At 61.6% G+C, this 13,966-nt stretch overlaps 1 protein-coding gene across 2 annotated transcripts; it reads right to left on the bottom strand.

Moving 5' to 3' along the window:
- Positions 1-7: 7 nt before the first annotated feature.
- On the bottom strand, positions 8-13,623 carry EPHB4 (EPH receptor B4). Of its 2 annotated transcripts, XM_074531550.1 has the most exons (17): positions 13,489-13,623; positions 12,810-12,880; positions 10,826-12,257; positions 9,911-10,066; positions 9,100-9,465; positions 8,469-8,590; positions 7,811-7,976; positions 6,257-6,356; positions 5,580-5,635; positions 5,364-5,477; positions 4,387-4,634; positions 3,397-3,543; positions 2,939-3,010; positions 2,149-2,298; positions 1,469-1,641; positions 870-995; positions 8-635 (listed from the first exon to the last, which is right to left on the bottom strand). In XM_074531550.1, exons 1-17 carry the CDS (start codon positions 13,538-13,540, stop codon positions 566-568), a joined length of 3,621 nt encoding a protein of 1,206 aa, XP_074387651.1. In that variant the 5' UTR covers positions 13,541-13,623; the 3' UTR covers positions 8-565. The 2 variants fall into 2 exon arrangements, with proteins under 2 accessions (XP_074387651.1, XP_074387652.1); XM_074531551.1 differs by lacking the exon at positions 9,100-9,465.
- Between the last annotated feature and the right edge of the window lie 343 nt (positions 13,624-13,966).

Raw genomic sequence — 13,966 nt, forward strand, 5'->3', positions numbered from 1 at the left:
CCCCTCATTTGCATCAACCACGTTTATTGGCCGTGACCGGCATTGGGACAATAAAAGCAATGAGGCCACGCCCATCAACGACCACACCCATTTATGTCCATGCCCATTGGTGGCCACGCCCACACAGGCTCCACCCCTGAGATTGCCCCACCCATGAGTCATTGGTGGGTGGAGCTTTATTGTCCTGGCAGCCATATTGGAAAGGCAGCCATGTTGGATTGGAGACCATGTTGGAATGGCAGCCATGTTGTCCTGGTAGCCATATTGAATGGGCAGCCATATTGGATTGGTGGCCACATTAGAATTGCAGCCATATTGTCCCTGGCAGCCACATTAGATTGGCAGCCATGTTGTTCTGGTGGCCATATTGGATTGGCAGCCATGTTGCTCTGGTGGCCATATTGGATTGGCAGCCATATTGCCCCCAGCGGCCATATTGTCCCTAGTGGCCATAGACTCCTGGCAGCCATCTTGTCCTGGCAGCCATCTTGCTCCCCCATCCATCTGCATCCCTTGGCGCCTCTCCCCGGCGGCCATCTTGCCGTGGGCGTGGCCGGGGGCGGTGTCAGCACTGGGGGTCCCCTTTGGGGGGGCTCTGCTGCCCCGGCAGCGTCACCCCCATGCGCAGCAGGTCCCTGATGGGGACACGGGGGTCACTGCGGGGTCCCTGTGCCCCCCATGACCCCCCCGACCCCCTGGTGCCACCATGGCCCCCCAACTCCCACTGTCCCCCCATCCCCTCCATATCCCCCCAATGCCCCCAATGCCCCGCAATGCCCCCAATGCCCCCCGTGCCCCCCATTCCCCCCAATGCCCCCCGTGCCCCCCAAAGCCCCCCGTGCCCCCCATTTCCCCCCATTTCCCCATACTCTCTGCTCAGGTGGGGCAGCAGCTCCAGCCCGGTGACCCCGAGGGGCTCCAGGTGCCCCCCCGAGGGGGGGCTTGGGGTGGGCTCGGCCTTGGGGGGGGCGGGCTCCAGGCAGGAGGGGGAGGGGCTGCGGGGAGAGAGGGGAGGGGTCAGAGCCACGAGCCGGAGACCCCCTGCCCAAAATCAGGGGTGGCGAGACCCCCCCGTGAACTCAGGTGTGCTGGGACCACGCCCAGTTAATCCAGGTGTGCTGGGACCACGCCCAATTAATTCAGGTGTGCCAAGACCTCTCCCCACAACGCATCCAGGTGCTCTCTCCCACCTTCCCCTCCCACCCAGGTGTGCCCCCCTCACCTGCGCAGGCTCTGCGGGTGCCGGATGAGCCCCCAACGCACCCAGGTGTGCTCCCAACGCACCCAGGTGTGCCCAGGTGTGCCCCCAATGCACCCAGGTGTGCCCAGGTGTGCCCCCAACGCACCCAGGGGTGCCCAGGTGTGCCCCCAACGCGCCCAGGTGTGCCCCCAACACACCCAGGTGTGCCCAGGGGTGCCCAGGTGTGCCCCCAACGCACCCAGGTGTGCCCAGGTGTGCCCCCCTCACCTGCGCAGGCTCTGCGGGTGCCGGATGAGCCGGTCCAGGGCGCGCACCAGGTGCGGGAAGGTGGGGCGGGCGTGGCGCTCGCGCTGCCAGCACTGCAGCATCAGCCGGTGCAGCGCGGGCGGGCAGCGCGGCGGCGGCGGCAGCCGGTAATCCTGCTCGATGGCGTTGATCACCTGGGACAGGTAAAGGGGACAGGTGAGTGGGGCATTTATAACATTGGTAACAATCCTGCTCGATGGCAGTGATCACCTGGGACAGGTAAAGGGGACAGGTGAGGGACAGGTGAGGGACAGGTAAATGGGGCATTTATAACATTGATAACAATCCTGCTCGATGGCGGTGATCACCTGGGACAGGTAAAGGGGACAGGTGAGGGACAGGTGAGGGACAGGTAAATGGGGCATTTATAACATTGATAACAATCCTGCTCAATGGCGGTGATCACCTGCACAGGTGAGGGGGTTTTGGGGCCATTTGGGGCTTTCAGGAAGATCTGGGGGTCCCAGAGTTTTGGATAACTCACGTCCTGGTTGGACATGTCCCAGTAGGGTTTCTCCCCGAAGCTCAGCACCTCCTCAGGAACCCGTTTTTGGGGTGATTTTGTGCTGATTTGGGGGTTTTAGGGATTTGGGGGGTTTTTTGGGGGGGTTTTTGGGGTCCCAGAGTTGTGGATAACTCACGTCCTGGTTGGACATGTCCCAGTAGGGGCGCTCCCCGAAGCTCAGCACCTCCCACATGACGATGCCGTAGCTCCAGGCGTCGCTGGCCGAGGTGAAGGTGCGGAACGCGATGGCCTCGGGCGCCGTCCAGCGGATCGGTATCTTCCCGCCCTGACCGGGGCCCAGGGTCCATCAGGGGACCCCAAAATCCATCAGGGGACCCCAGAATCCATCAGGGGACCCCCAAAATCCATCAGGGGACCCCAAAATCCATCATGGGAACCCCAAAAACCCCCGGGAAACACCAAAATCCGCAGGAAATGCCAAAACCCCCAGGAAACGCAAAAAAAAAAAACCCTGGGAAACCCTCAAAAAACCCAGGAACCCCCCCAAAACCACCAGGAAAGCCCAAATACTGCCTGGGAATCCCCAGGTCCTCCCTGGGAAACCTCAAAAGCCCCTGTGAAACCCCAAAAAAACCCCCAGGAAACCCCAAACCTGCCCAGGAAACAAAGAATTCACCCAGGAAACCTCAAATCTTCTGGAAAACCCCAAATTCCCCCTGGGAAAGCCCAAAAACCTCCGGGAAACCACAAAAACCCCTGGGAAACCCCAAAATCCCTCCCAGGAAACGCCAGAGCCACCTGGGAAACCTCAAAAATCCCCAGGAAATGCTAAAAACCCTCTGGGAAACCCCAAACCCGCTGGAATCGCCCCAAAACCTTCTCAACCCCTCCAAACCCCACCAAACTGCCCCCAAACCCGCCGGAATCGCCCCAAAACCGCGGGTCTGGGGTCCCGGGGGTCTCACCAGGGAGCTGGTGTAGGTGGGGTCGTTGTCCCTGTCCCCGTCCAGCGCCCGCGACAGCCCAAAGTCGGACACCTGGGGACAGGTGAGCGTCCCGAGGGGGGTTCCACACCCCAAAAAGCAACAGAGTGCCCCAAAACAGCCCAAAATTGCCCCAAAATCCCCCCAAACCCTCCCACCTTGCAGACCAGGTGTGCGTCCACCAGGGTGTTCCAAACCCACCAGAATTGCCCCAAAATCCCCCCAAATCGCCCCAAACCCACCTTGCAGACCAAGTGCGCGTCCACCAGGGTGTTCCAAACCCACCAGAGTTACCCCAAAATCCCCCAAAATCGCCCAAAATCCCCCCAAATCGCCCCAAACCCACCTTGCAGACCAGGTGTGTGTCCACCAGGATGTTCCAAACCCACCAGAATTGCCCCAAAATCCCCCAAAATCCCCCCAAATCGCCCCAAACCCACCTTGCAGACCAGGTGCGCGTCCACCAGGATGTTCCTGGCCGCCAGGTCGCGGTGCACGAAGCCGGCCTCGGCCAGGTAGCGCATGCCGGCCGCGATGCCGCGCAGCATGGCCACCAGCTGCAGCGGGGACAGCGTCCCCTCCCGGCCCTGAGGGGACAAAGGGACATCGCGGGGACACTCAGGGCGTGGGGACATCGCGGGGACATCACACACAGAGCGTGGTCACCATCACAGAGCGTGGCCACCATCACAGAGCGTGGCCACCAGCTGAAGAGGGGACAGGGTCCCCTCAGGGTCCTGGAGAGCAGAGAGCATGACCCAATGTCCCCTCAATGTCCCCAATGTCCCCTCAATGTCCCCAATGCCCCTGACACCCCCAACGTCCCCGATGTCCCCATTGTCCCCAATCCCCCTGAACCTCCCAATGTCCCCCAGGTGTCCTCAATGCCCCCAATGTCCCCAGTGTCCCCAATGCCTCTGACACCCCCAATCCCCCCAATGTCCCCGATGTCCCCTCAATGTCCCCGATGTCCCCTCAATGTCCCCGATGTCCCCCAGGTGTCCCCATTGTCCCCAATGCCCCCAATGTCCCCAATGTCCCCTCAATGTCCCCGATGCCCCTGACACCCCCAATGTCCCCAATGTCCCCAATGTCCCTGACACCCCCAATGTCCCCAATGTCCCCAATGTCCCCAGTGTCCCCACCCTGAGGAATGCATCCAACGCCCCGTGGAGCAGGAACTCGGTGACGATCATGGCGGGGCTCCCCGCGCTGACCACGCCCCAATCCCCCCGATGTCACCAATGTCCCCAATGCCCCTGACACCCCCAGTGTCCCCTCGGTGTCCCCACCCTGAGGAATGCATCCAACGCCCCGTGGAGCAGGAACTCGGTGACGATCATGGCGGGGCTCCCCGCGCTGACCACGCCCCAGTGTCCCCAATGTCCCCAATGCCCCTGACACCCCCAGTGTCCCCTCGGTGTCCCCACCCTGAGGAAGGCGTCCAACGCCCCGTGGAGCAGGAACTCGGTGACGATCATGGCGGGGCTCCCCGCGCTGACCACGCCGCGCAGCCGCAGCACGTTGGGGTGCAGGAACTGCGCCATTCGCGCCGCCTCCCGCAGGAACTCCCGGCGCTGCCGCTCCCCCGCGCCGCCCTTGAGCGTCTTCACGGCCACCTCGGCCTCGGGCTGGCCGGGCAGCGACAGGCGCCCGCGCCACACCTCGCCAAACTCACCTGCGCACAGGTAAATCACACCAATGTACCCAAAATATACCCAAAATCCCACCCACACCTCGCCAAACTCACCTGCGCACAGGTAATGGGGGTAAATGTACCCAAAATCCTGATAAATGCACTCAAAATCCCACCCACACCTCGCCAAACTCACCTGCGGACAGGTAATACAGGGAAATGTACCCAAAAATACCCAAAGTATGGATAAACGCACCCAAAATCCCACCCACACCTCGCCAAACTCACCTGGGGCAGGTGAGGACCCTCCAAAACGCCCCAAATCCCCCCAAACTGGACCCCCAGCTGTCTCCAGGTGTGTCCCCCCCCCCAGGTGTGTCCCCAGGTGTGTCCCTCAGGTGTGTCCCCCCCAGGTGTGTCCCCCCAGGTGTGTCCCCCCCCAGGTGTGTCCCCCCCCAGGTGTGTCCCCCCAGGTGTGTCCTCCCAGGTGTCCCCCCAGGTGTGTCCCCCCAGGTGTGTCCCCCAGGTGTGTCCCCAGGTGTGTCCCCAGGTGTGTCCCCAGGTGTGTCCCCCCCAGGTGTGTCCCCCCCCAGGTGTGTCCCCAGGTGTGTCCCCCCCAGGTGTGTCCCCAGGTGTGTCCCCCAGGTGTGTCCCCCAGGTGTGTCCCCAGGTGTGTCCCCCAGGTGTGTCCCCCCAGGTGTGTCCCCCCCCAGGTGTGTCCCCCCAGGTGTGTCCCCAGGTGTGTCCCCAGGTGTGTCCCCCAGGTGCCACCTGCCCCGATGACCTCCTCAATGGTGACGCAGGTGACGTCGATCTCCTGCGCGAAATCCCTCAGCGCCACCTCGGGGTCCTCGTACGTCAGGGGGTCGATGTAGAGCTTCCCACCTGGGGACACACCTGAGTCACACCTGGGGACACCTGGGGACACCTGGGGACGTTTCTGGGGACATTTGGGGATAATTTTGGACAATTTTGGGGTCTCCTTACCGGCCCCCCCGGGGTTGGGCTCCCGTCGCTGCTTCTCCGCCCGGAGCCGCCAACGCCTGCGGGGACAGGGGGGGACACGGGGATGGGGACCCCAAAGGGACCCCAAAAACACCCCGAAACACCCCAAAACACCCCAAAATCCACCCCAGGGACCCCAAAAACACCCCAAAACAACCCAAAACACCCCAAAATCCACCCCAGGCACCTCGAAATACCCAAAACAACCCAAAACACCCCCAGGGACCCCAAAATACCCAAAACCACCCCAAAACCACCCCAAAACAACCCAAAACACCCCAAAATCCACCCCAGGGACCTTGAAGTACCCATAACCACCCCAAAATATCCCAAAATCCACCCCAGGGACCCCAAAAACAACCCAAAACACCCCAAAATCCACCCCAGGCACCTCGAAATACCCAAAACCACCCCTAAATAACCCAAAACACCCCCAGGGACCCCAATATACCCAAAACCAACCTAAAATATCCCAAAACACCCAAAAATCCACCCCAGGGATCTCAAAATACCCAAATCCACCCCAAAACCAACCCCAGGGAGCCCAAACCCACCCAAACCCTCCCCAGAACCCCCCATTTCCCCCCAAATCTCCCCAAAATCCCCTCAAATCCCCCCAAAATGCCCAAATGTGCCCAAAGTGCCCCAAATTCGCTCACCTGAGGGCGAGCAGGGCCCCCCCCAGCAGCGCCAGCACCAGGAGCCCCCCCAGGGCGGCGGCTCCGGCCACGACCCCCCCGGGACCCCCCCGGGCCCCCTCTGCGGGAAATTGGGGTGAATTCGGGGGAAATTGGGAAAATCGGGGGAAAATTGGGGTGAATTTGGGGTAAATTGGGGAGGGGAAAGGGGTGAGACCCCCGGGACCCGCCCGGGCCCCCTCTGCGGGAAATTGGGGTGAATTCGGGGGAAATTGGGAAAATTGGGGTGAATTGGGGGAAATTGGGAAAATCGGGGTGAATTGGGGGAAAATTGGGAAAATCGGGGGAAAATTGGGGTGAATTGGGGTGAATTTGGGGTAAATTGGGGAGGGGAAAGGGGTGAGACCCCTGGGACCCCTCTGCGGGAACAGAGCGGGAAATTGGGGTGAATTGGGGGGAAATTGGGAAAATTGGGGTGAATTGGGGTGAATTTGGGGTAAATTGGGGAGGGGAAAAGGGTGAGACCCCCGGGACCCCCCCAGGTCCCCTCTGCGGGAACAGCAGGAAATTGGGGTGAATTGGGGGGAAATTGGGAAAATCAGAGGAAAATTGGGGTGAATTTGGGGGAAATTGGGGTGAATTCGGGGGAAATTGGGGAGGGGAAAGGGGTGAGACCCCCGGGACCCCTCTGCGGGAACAGAGCAGGAAATTGGGGTGAATTGGGGGGAAATTGGGGGAAATTGGGGGGTTTGGGGAATATTGGGGAGATTTGGGTGAAAACTGGGGGGATTTGGAGTTGGCTTGTGGTGTTTTTGAGGTATTTTAAGGGTGTTTCTGGGGTTGGATTCAGGGCAGGTTTTAGGGTGGTTTTAGGGCAGTTTTTGGGGTATTTTCAGGGTATTTTACGGCAGGTTTTGGGTAGGTTTTAGGGCAGGTTTTGGGGTGGTTTTAGGGGTATTTTGGGGGTATTTTTGAGGTGTTTTAGGGGTATTTTTGCGGAAGCTTTAGGGCAGTTTTGGGGGTATTTCAGGGAAGGTTTTGGGGTATTTCAGGGCAGTTTTTGGGGTGATTTAGGGGTGTTTTGGGGGTAACTTTGGGGTGGTTTTAGGGGTATTATTGCGGAGGTTTTAGGGCAGTTTTGGGGTATTTCAGGGCAGTTTTTGGGTAGGTTTCAGGGCAGTTTTTGGGGTATTTCAGGGCAGTTTTTGGGGTGATTTGGGGGCGTTTTGGTGTCTCACCGCTGCCCGGGGCGCTGACCGTGGTCTCGGGGGTTATGGGGGTAATTTTGGGGTATTTCAGGGCAGTTTTTGGGGTATTTCAGGGCAGTTTTTGGGATGGTTTTAGGGCAGTTTTTGGGGTATTTCAGGGCAGTTTTTGGGGTGATTTGGGGGTGTTTTGGTCTCTCACCGCTGCCCGGGGTGCTGACCGTGGTCTCAGGGGTATAGGGGGTATTTCAGGGTGGATTTTGGGGTATTTTCAGGGTATTTCAGGGCAGTTTTTGGGATGGTTTTAGGGCAGTTTTTGGGTATTTCAGGGCAGTTTTTGGGGTGATTTCAGGGTGTTTTGGTGTCTCACCGCTGCCCGCGGTGCTGACCGTGGTCTCGGGCCCGAAGTCGCCGTAGCCGCCCTCGGAGCGGGCCCGGACCCGCACCCCGTAGAGGCCCCCCCGGCGCAGCCCCCCCAGCTCCGCCCGCGGCCGCGGCACCGTCACGAACTGGGGGGGCCCCTCCCCGCCCCCCACCTGCGAAAAACCCAAAAATAGCCAAAATAAACCCAAAAACACCTCCAAAATAACCCCCCCAAACACCCAAAAAATACCCCAAAATAAACCCCAAAAATACCCCAAAACAAACCCCCAAACACCCAAAAACCACCCCAAAATAAACCACAAAAACAACCCCCCTAAACATCCCAAAAAAAACCCCAAATAACCCTCCCAAACACCCCAAAAAAACCCTCAAAAAACCCCAAATCCACCCAAAATAAACCCCCAAATCCCCCCAAGCCCCCGCCCACCTTCTCGTAGACCTTCACCTCCCTAAAATCCACTAAAACCCCCAAAATCCCCCAATTTCCCCCCAAACCCCCCGCCCACCTTCTCGTAGACCTTCACCTCCCTAAGAACCCCAAAATCCCCCAATTTCCCCCCAAACTCCCCGCCCACCTTCTCGTAGACCTTCACCTCCCTAAGAACCCCAAAATCCCCCAATTTCCCCCCAAATCCCCCGCCCACCTTCTCGTAGACCTTCACCTCCCAGTCCAGCACGGGGGGCGCCGGGGGGGGGCTGGGCCAGGCCAGGGTGACCCCCCCGGGCCCCCCCCCCACCCGCACCACGTCCAACACGGGCGGCGGCACTGCGGGAAACCGCGCATTTTGGGTCATTTTGGGGGATTTTAGGTTATTTTGGGGGATTTTTGGGGTGATTTGGGGGGTCCCAGGTGGAATTTGGGGGTGATTTGGGGGGGTCCGGGGAGGTTTGGGGTGACTGGGGGGGAATTTGGGGGGGATTTGGGGGTCCTGAGTGGGTTTTTGGGGTGGTTTTGGGGAGCTTTTAGGGTGATTTATTTTTGCGGTAAGTTTGGGTGGTTTTAGGGTGGTTTGCGCTGAGTTTGGGTGATTTGGGAGAAGGTTGGGGTATTTTTGGGGTGATTTTGGCTGTTTTGGGCTGGGTTTTGGGGTGATTTTCACTGTTTTTGGGGTGTTTTTGGGGTGTTTTCGCTCTCTCACCGTCAGCCCCGGCGGTGACGTTGATCTCGGCCGCGGGGGGCTCGGGGGGCGGTGACCCCGGGGGGGTTTTGGGGGTGGTTTTTGGGGGTATTTTGCGGTGATTTTCACTGTTTTTGGGGTGTTTTCGCTCTCTCACCGTCAGCCCCGGCCGTCACGTTGATCTCGGCCGCGGGGGGCTCGGGGGGCGGCGACCCCGGGGCCGTGACCCCGCTGCGGGCAGTGACCCGGAAGCTGTAGGTGACCCCCGGCCGCAGCCCGGCCACGCTCACCGATTGGCCGCGCAGCCCGCGCGGGTCGGGGGGCGGCGCCCAGGCCACGCCCCCGCAGGGCCCGCACGCGGGGTGCGGGGGCGGGGCCTGGCCCCGGGGGGCGGGGCAGGCGCGGCACGTCACGTGGTACCGCAGGTCCGCACGCTCCGCCCCCGCGCGGGGGGGGCTCCAGGACAGACGGACACCGGAGCCGTTCACGTGGGCCTGGAGGGCTCGGGGGGCCGAGGGGGGCGCTGTGGGGCACAATGGGGGGGTCAGGAGGCCCTGGGACCCCCCCGAGGAGAAACCCCCTCAGGAACCCCCAAATACCCCTCTGAGACCCCCAAACCGCTCCAGGACAGACGGACACCTGAGCCGTTCACGTGGGCCTGGAGGGCCCGGGGGGCCGAGGGGGGCGCTGTGGGGCACAATGGGGGGGGGTCAGGGGAGAAACCCCCCCAGGAACCCCCAAACCCACCCAAAAGGCCCTGAATCCCCCCCAAATCCCCCCGGTCCCATCACCAGAGCGGGGGTCCGGGGCTCCCTCCCCGTTGCCCCGGTAGAACCCCCCCCAAGACACCCCAAATCCCCCCAGTTTCGGTACCGGAGCATCGTCCCGCGGGTCGCTCCCCGTTGGCCTGATAGAATCCCCCAAAACACCCCGAATCCCCCCGAAATGCCCCAAAACGCCCCCATTACCGGAGCACGGTTCCGCGGGTCCCTCCCCGTGGCCCCGGTAGGAGCCCGGCCGGCAGCGGCACCCGGCGGCCCCGGGGGAGGGGGCTTCGCTCTGGGGGGGGCAGGGCCGGCACCGACCCCCGCCCGGCTCCGCCTTGAACGTCTGGGGGGGACACGCTGGGGACACACAGAGAGAGGGGGGGGTCAGTGGGGATGGCCAGAGACCCCCAAACGGCATAAAACACACCAAAACACCCCAAAACGCCCTAAAAACTCCCTGAAACACCCTAAAATAACCCAAAAAAGCCCCTAAAATACGCTATAATGTACCAAACACACCAAAAGCACCCTAAACCACCGCAAAACACCCAAGAAACCCTACAAGACACCAAAACACCTTGAAACACCCCCACACACCCCCAAACCGCTGCAAAATCACAGCAAAACCACAGCAAAAACACCCTAAACCACCTCAAAACACCAAAAACCCCACAGAGACTCTCCAACGACCTAAAACACCCCAAACACCACCCCATAAATCACCCAAATTCTCCCTAAATCACCCCAAACTCACGCCGACACCCTGTTCCTTCACTGGGCTCCATCCCAATCCCACAGACACAGCCCAGGGCGGGCGGCTCGGCCTAGCACCTGTCCCACAGCCCAAATCCACCTAAAACACCCCAAACACCATCCCAAACACCCCAAAACCACCATAAATCACCCCAAACACCCCATAAATCACCTAAATTCCCCCTAAATCACCCCAAACTCACGCCGACACCCCGGGCCCTCGCTCGGCTCCATCCCAATCCCACAGACACAGCCCAGGGCCGGTGGCTCGGCCTAGCACCTGTCCCACACCCCAAATCCATCTCAAACACCCCAAACACCCCATAAATCACCCAAAACCAGCTGAAATCGCCCCAAACTCACGCCGACACCCCGTTCCCTCGCTGGGCTCCATCCCGATCCCGCACACGCATCCCAGCGCCGGGGGCTCGGCCCATTGTCCATCCTCACGGCAGTACATCAGCGGCGTGCCCTCGGCGGCGGGCACGGCGCCCGGCACGCACTCGCCGGGCACGGGCGCCACCAGCTCGGCGGGCACGGTGCCGGGGAAGCGGGCGAGGCGCGCGGTGGCGGCGGGGCAGCGGCGGAAGAAGAGGCGCACCGAGAGCAGCGCCATGCAGGCGCCCAGGTCCTGGAAGGCCAGGTAGAAGCCGGCGCGGCGCAGCGGGCCCAGCCGCAGCACCTTGCGGTTGACGCGGCCCCGGGGCCCGCCCGGCCGCGCCAGGTGCTCGGCCGCCACCGTGTCCACCTTCACGTAGGGGTTCTCCATCCAGGGCGGCGACGTGGCCGTGGCCGTGTCGGCGTCCGACTCGTGGTAGAACACCGAGAACGTCTCCTTGCACGTGCGGGGGGCGCTGCGGCCGCGGCGGGCGGGGCCCGGCGGGTGGAACGGGTGCAGACCGAGGGGTTCAGGGTGGTTTCCATGGAGATCGAGGGGTTTGGGGCTGTTTCCATGGAGATCGAGGGGTTCGGGGTGGTTTCCATGGAGATCGAGGGGTTCGGGGTCGTTTCCATGGAGATCAATAGGTTTTGGGTCCTTTCCCTGGACATCAAGGGGTTCAGGGTGGTGTCCGTGGAGACCAACATGTTTTGGGTCATTTCCATGGAGATCGAGGGGTTCGGGGTGGTTGCCATGGATATTGAGGGGTTTAGGGTCCTTTTCCTTGAGATCAACAGTTTTGGTGTCACTTCCACGGAGATTGATGGGTTTTGGGTCATTTTCATGAAGACTGAGGTATTTGGGGTTGTTGCCATGGAGATCGAGGTTGCCAAGGGGATGCCCGGGGGCGTGTCCAGGTGTGTCCCCAGGTGTGTCTGGAGCTGCCCCAGCTGTCCCCTGTGTCCTGGGCAGGCTGTCACTGTCCCTGTCCCTGTCCCTGTCCCTGTCCCTGTCAGTGTCCCGTGTCCCCAATGTCCCCGGTGTCCCCTGTCCCTCCAGCCGGCTGTCGCTGTCCCGTGTCCCCCCCAGGCTGTCACTGTCGCTGTCCCTGTCCGGTATCCCCCGCGCCGCCCGTGTCCTGCCCGGTGTCCCCGGTCCCCCCGGTGCCGCCCCGAGGCTGTCGCAGGCCATGACGGTGAACCGGATCTCGGCCATCACGGTGGTGGCGGCGCCGCGGGGCACCCAGCGCGACCGGAGCCAGCTGTTCTGGGCGGGGCTCCAGCTGTGCTGGGCGGGGCTCCGGCCCCGCGCGGGGGCGTGGTCGCGCTCGGCCCCGCCCCCGCCCCGCCCCGAGCACACCTCGAAGGTGCGAACGGCCCCGCCCAGCTCCGCGTCCAGCGCGCTCAGCTCCTCCCACTGCCGGACGGACGGACGGACAGATGGACAGACGGACAGGGGGACACGGGGGGGACAGAGGGACGGGGGGGACAGACGGTGAGCGGTGCTGGTGACCTCCTGTCCCCCCAATGTCCCCAATGTCCCCAGGTGTGTCCCCAACGTCCCCAGGTGTGTCCCCAATGTCCCCAGGTGTGTCCCAGGTGTGTCCCAGGTGCGTCCCCAATGTCCCCAGGGGTGTCCCCAATGTCCCCAGGGGTGTCCCAGGTGTGTCACCTGTCCCTCCCCAGGTGGATGCACCGTCCAGCGTAGGTCGCTGTCCCCAGCCCCGTGTCCCCAATGTCCCCATGGGTGTCCCCAGGTGTGTCCCAGGTGTGTCCCAGGTGTGTCACCTGTCCCTCCCCAGGCGGATGCACCGTCCAGCGCAGGTCGCTGTCTCCAGCCCAATGTCCCCAATGTCCCCAGGGGTGTCCCCAATGCACCCAATGTCCCCAGGTGTGTCCCCAGGTGTGTCCCCAGGTGTGTCCCCAGGTGTGTCCCCAATGTCCCCAGGTGTGTCCCCAGGTGTGTCACCTGTCCCTCCCCAGGCGGATGCACCGTCCAGCGCAGGTCGCTCGTCTCCAGCCTCGTGTCCAGCAGCGTCTCTGGGGGGCACAGAGGGGATCAGAACCCTCAAATATCCCCAAAAAAACCCCCCAGATCCGCCCAAAAAGACCCCGAAATCACCTCCGAAACCCTCAAATATCCCACCCGAAACCCCAAGCATCTCCAAAAAACCCCAAATATCCCCTGAAACCCCCAAATGTCCCACTAGAAACCCCAAATATCTGCCGAAACCGCCAAATATCCCCCCGAAAATGCCAAATATGCCCTCCAAACCCCAATTTCCATCCCCGGGACCCCAAATATCCCCTCCGAGACCCCAAATCCACCTCAAAACCCGCAAATACACGCCCGCATCACCCCAAATGTCTCCCAAAAACCTCAAATATCCCCCCAGAAACCCCAAATTCCCTTCCAGAAACCCCAAATGTCCCCCCCAAAACTGCAAATCCCCCCCCAGAGCCCCCAAATGTCAGGACCCTTCCCTATTACAGGGGTATCTGAACCCCTCAAAGGGGCCCGGCGGTCCCTAACCCCCCTCCCCCCCAGCCCCAAATCCCCAAATCCGGGGGTCCCAGGGGGGTTTGGGGGTCCCTGGGGGGTTTGGGGGTCCCTGGGGAATTTTGGGGGTCCCGGGGGGGGCACTCACCCTCCTCCGCCAGCCCCAGCGGGACCCAGAGCCACAACAGCCACAGCCCCATGGCGGGGATGGGGGGTCCCCAAATCCGGACGGGGGTCCCGAAATCCGAGGGGGTCCCAAAAATCCAGAGGAGGATCCAAAAAATCCGAGGAAATCCCAAAATCCGGGGGGGGGGGGTGTTCCCAAAAATCCAGAGGAAATCCCAAAATCCAGGGGGGGGGGGGGTCCCAAAAATCCACAGGGGGGGTCAGAAAATCCAGGGGGGTCCCCCCAAATCCAGGGGGTCCCAAAATGCAGAGGGGGATCGTAAAAATCCGAGGAAATCACAAAATCCAGAGGGGATCCGAAAATCCAGGGGGTCCCCAAAAAAAATCTCAGGTGGTCCCCAAAATCCGAGAGGGTCAGAAAATCCAGGGGGGTCCCCAAAATCCGGGGGAGATCCGAAATCCAGGCAGGCGTCCCAAAAATCCAGAGGAGGATCCAAAAA

The sequence above is a fragment of the Zonotrichia albicollis genome, chromosome 36 (genome assembly GCF_047830755.1).
Source record: "Zonotrichia albicollis isolate bZonAlb1 chromosome 36, bZonAlb1.hap1, whole genome shotgun sequence".
Lineage (NCBI taxonomy): Eukaryota > Metazoa > Chordata > Aves > Passeriformes > Passerellidae > Zonotrichia > Zonotrichia albicollis.

Coding starts and splice junctions, on each gene's coding strand:
- EPHB4 (XM_074531550.1), bottom strand. CDS start 13,540: ATGGGGCTGTGGCTGTTGTGGCTCTGGGTCCCGCTGGGGCTGGCGGAG. Junction 5,636..6,256: donor GGGGCCCTGCTCGCCCTCAG/GTGAGCGAATTT, acceptor CTGTCCCCGCAG/GCGTTGGCGGCTCCGGGCGG. Junction 636..869: donor CTGCCCCACCTGAGCAGAGA/GTATGGGGAAAT, acceptor TGTCCCCATCAG/GGACCTGCTGCGCATGGGGG.